At 46.5% G+C, this 3,416-nt stretch overlaps 1 protein-coding gene across 1 annotated transcript; it reads left to right on the top strand.

Annotated features, from left to right (window-relative positions):
* Positions 1-2,474: 2,474 nt before the first annotated feature.
* LOC124656226 (citrate-binding protein-like) lies at positions 2,475-3,215 on the top strand. The gene is made up of 2 exons (XM_047195008.1): positions 2,475-2,744; positions 2,826-3,215. Exons 1-2 carry the CDS (start codon positions 2,475-2,477, stop codon positions 3,213-3,215), a joined length of 660 nt encoding a protein of 219 aa, XP_047050964.1.
* Positions 3,216-3,416: the final 201 nt, after the last annotated feature.

Here is a 3,416-nt window from a genome sequence, read left to right on the forward strand (position 1 = left end):
TACACGGTAGAGATGCACGATCTAATTTTAACTGTTACAAAATAAAATCTAAAGAAACAAGCAAATCTTAAGGATCTTCAAACTCATCTTATACTTATCTGCAGTCAACGATAAACACGAAATCATAGACTTGTAAATACCAACGAAGATTCTTCCATAATTTTAATTTAAGCCGCAATACCAGGCTACATGCACGCGTGCAACCATTGAAGTAATCAAGCAAAATCTGGAAGAGTACCAACACCAGTATATCAGCGAAACGAAACCGAACAAATCGGTCGACGTCGTTGGATTTCTGAGAATATGAATCACAATTGTTGAGGAGGTAGAAGCCGGGAAAATATTGCGAGGACAATTCTCTCCGCGGCAACCTTGAGAAAAGATCCAAAATTAATCTTCGAAGTAAGATCTGAAGAAGCATACCTATAAAATTGTAATCTTCTAACATCACCGTTGATGTCGGGAAGAAGATCTCATCGTCAAATAAAGAGTTGAAAATCACTTATTGTAAGCCATGACATCTCCATTAAGGCGGAGACCAAGATGAAGATGGGATCAAACCTTAACCTAATCTACTACTTTTATTAGAAACGTCAGGCACAGATCGGATTCCCCACCCCTCTTGATGCCGGTTAGGTTGGACAAAGGAGGAGAAACCAATCTATGGTGGAGGCGGAGGTGGAGGAGTTGCTAAGTTTTCAGGAGGTGGGCGTTGAGCGAATTTGTCGTAGTATGTGTTTAGACTAGGTTGGTGTGGAAGTCGGCAGCTATCTACTTAATAATCACATGCACGATGGATAATTATTCAAAAATTAAGGGGCTGCTGACATGTTTAGTGGTCAAAGTCGTATGTTCTTCGATGATAATTTTGTAAACAACTCAGTTAACATTTGTTCAGTTCTCGGTTGGCCACATAATTTTCCAAGTCGGTCAATATAGCAAATGTGAGATTTTCTTAGCGATGCCCCTGTCAGAGATCCTCATCTTAGTCATCTCCCACAAACCGAGCAAATCAGTGATGTGTTACATACGTCCCAGTGTGGTAGTTATGTGATGTGGTGGATCTTGTCATTTTTTCATCTATTCTCGAGCGTCCTGATCGCCAGTTAGGTTTGTTCTGAAGCTAGTCAAAGATATCAGAGGCAAAGCCACCCTAATTTGGAAACATCTCAAAGCGGCCTTGGGTTCAGATTAAAAAATGAACCCACGCTGGGTGCTCTGCTGGCCAAAATATTTTTGCTCCGTACGTGCACACTGACAAATAGACAACTATCAGTACACATACTTCCAAATACTACAAACAGACCTTGATGACAGCACCAAAGTTGTTGAGAATTCGTGCAAGGGTCGAGATATCCTCACGAACGAGAGCCACGAAGATTGACGCATCATCGGCATAAAGAGAAGTCCGGAACCGAGCACCCTTTCCAGGGAGGCGTTGAAGGAGCCCATGATCAGTGGCCACTTGAAGGGTGTGTTGAAGCGGGTCAACGGCGAAGAGGGGAGGGAAAAGCAGGTTCCCTTGCCGCAGCTCACGACCATGATTAATCGGCTCTCCTGGGATATCATTAAGAAAGATTCTTGAAGTGGAGGAGAATAAAAGAGCACAATCTAATCGAGGTGGGAAGTCCAAGCTATGTAGAAGCAACGGTGAAAAGTCATCGATCGATGAGCTCAACGATGTGTTAAACTGCATATGCTTTGATGTCGACTAATTCTCTTTTCTCATCCAAACAACCATATAAATATGCATATATCTTCAAAGAATACTGACATTGACAGACACACAGACAGACCACCATACTACACGCTAAATCCATTTACGTGTCAGTCCAGTCTATGCATTATCTTTTGCTAATTATTTTAATTAGATCCATCTATTCTCTGCCGTCTTGATCGGCCGGTTTGGTTTGTCAGGGACGATCGTCTCTTAGGCGAGCACAGTCCAGCCTGGTCAAAGATCACAAGAGGCAAGCACCTAATTTGGAAACATCTCAAAGCGGCCCTGCGTTTATATTCGAATAATAATGGAATAAACCCAAAGCTGGGTGCTCTGCTGGCCGCCTATAAATTTTTGATCCGTACGTGCACTGACAAATAGACAGGTACAATATGTTAACTACCACTAGTCCACCACACATACTCCCAAATGCTACGTAGACTTTGATGACATGCACGTCCGTCCTCAAATTTTGTTTCCTATTGTATCCATGGTCAGATACCCATTTGAAATGGTCCTGAGGATTCTTCTCTATGTAGAGAGTTTATAGCTACATTTGTCTGATTGAACGGTTTATGACTGTGACGTGCACTTGGGCATTAAGATGCTGAAATATCCTAATTTAGCAGTCCACACAGGCAACAATACACTGAGTTCTACAAGTAGCAGTGCGCATATATATACACGTCGACCAGAGGCTTGATTGACAACAACTAGATCAGGAGTGTCTTTGCTTATAATTAGCTAACTAGCAATGGCTCCTGACATGCTGTCCTGGCTCCTCTTCCTCGTCCTGGCTCTGTCAGTCTCCACTCACGGCGCCAGCGGCGCTGCCTGCGACCCGACCAGCGGCTTCGTCACCGTGCCGCTCAACGACACGCAGCTCCCGGTGCAGAGCCCGTACGACCTTCCGCTGAATGAGCGGTACGAGTTCGTGAACAGCATGCGACGGCTGTGGGTGTACTGCAGCGACAAGCCTCACAGCACCACCAGCCACACCAAGCCTCGAACGGAAATCCGCATGGTAATCAGCTAACTCCAGTACTGCGGGCGGTTTAATTTGTTGACTAACCTAGTGCTAACGCCGCGCTAATTAACCCGGCAGCAAACCTACAACTCCGGCGTGTGGCAGTTCGAAGGCTACGCCTACGTCCCCGGCGGCACCTCCGGGGTGTCCATCATGCAGGTGTTCGGCGCGGCGAAGCACGCGACGACGCTGATGCTGCACGTCTACGACGGCGCGCTGCGGTACTACGACATGCAGGTCGTCGAGGGCGGCATCTACGACCGGTGGTTCCGGCTCAACGTGATCCACGACGTCGGCGGCAACGGGACGCTCGCCGTGTTCATCGACGGCGAGGAGCGGCTGCGCGTGGCGGGGCGTGGCGGCCACGAGCACTACTTCAAGTTCGGAGTGTACGCGCAGAGCAACCCCTCGCACTACATGGAGTCGCGATGGAGGGACGTCAGGCTCTTCACCAAGCCTACTTACTGAAGCAACAAGAAGATAAGAAGATAGTGGTAGATAAGATTGTCCTGATGCTGAATGAATCTTGCCCTGCACTTCTGCTAGTGCTAGATAGGATTATTGTTGAATCCACATGTATTAGTTGCTCTTCAGACCAATGGAACGATGTACGAGTCTGTGAATTGTCGGAAGAAAGTTTTTCAAAAGTTCAAACTGATGAAAAGAGGC

Source organism: Lolium rigidum, chromosome 5 (genome assembly GCF_022539505.1).
Source record: "Lolium rigidum isolate FL_2022 chromosome 5, APGP_CSIRO_Lrig_0.1, whole genome shotgun sequence".
NCBI lineage: Eukaryota > Viridiplantae > Streptophyta > Magnoliopsida > Poales > Poaceae > Lolium > Lolium rigidum.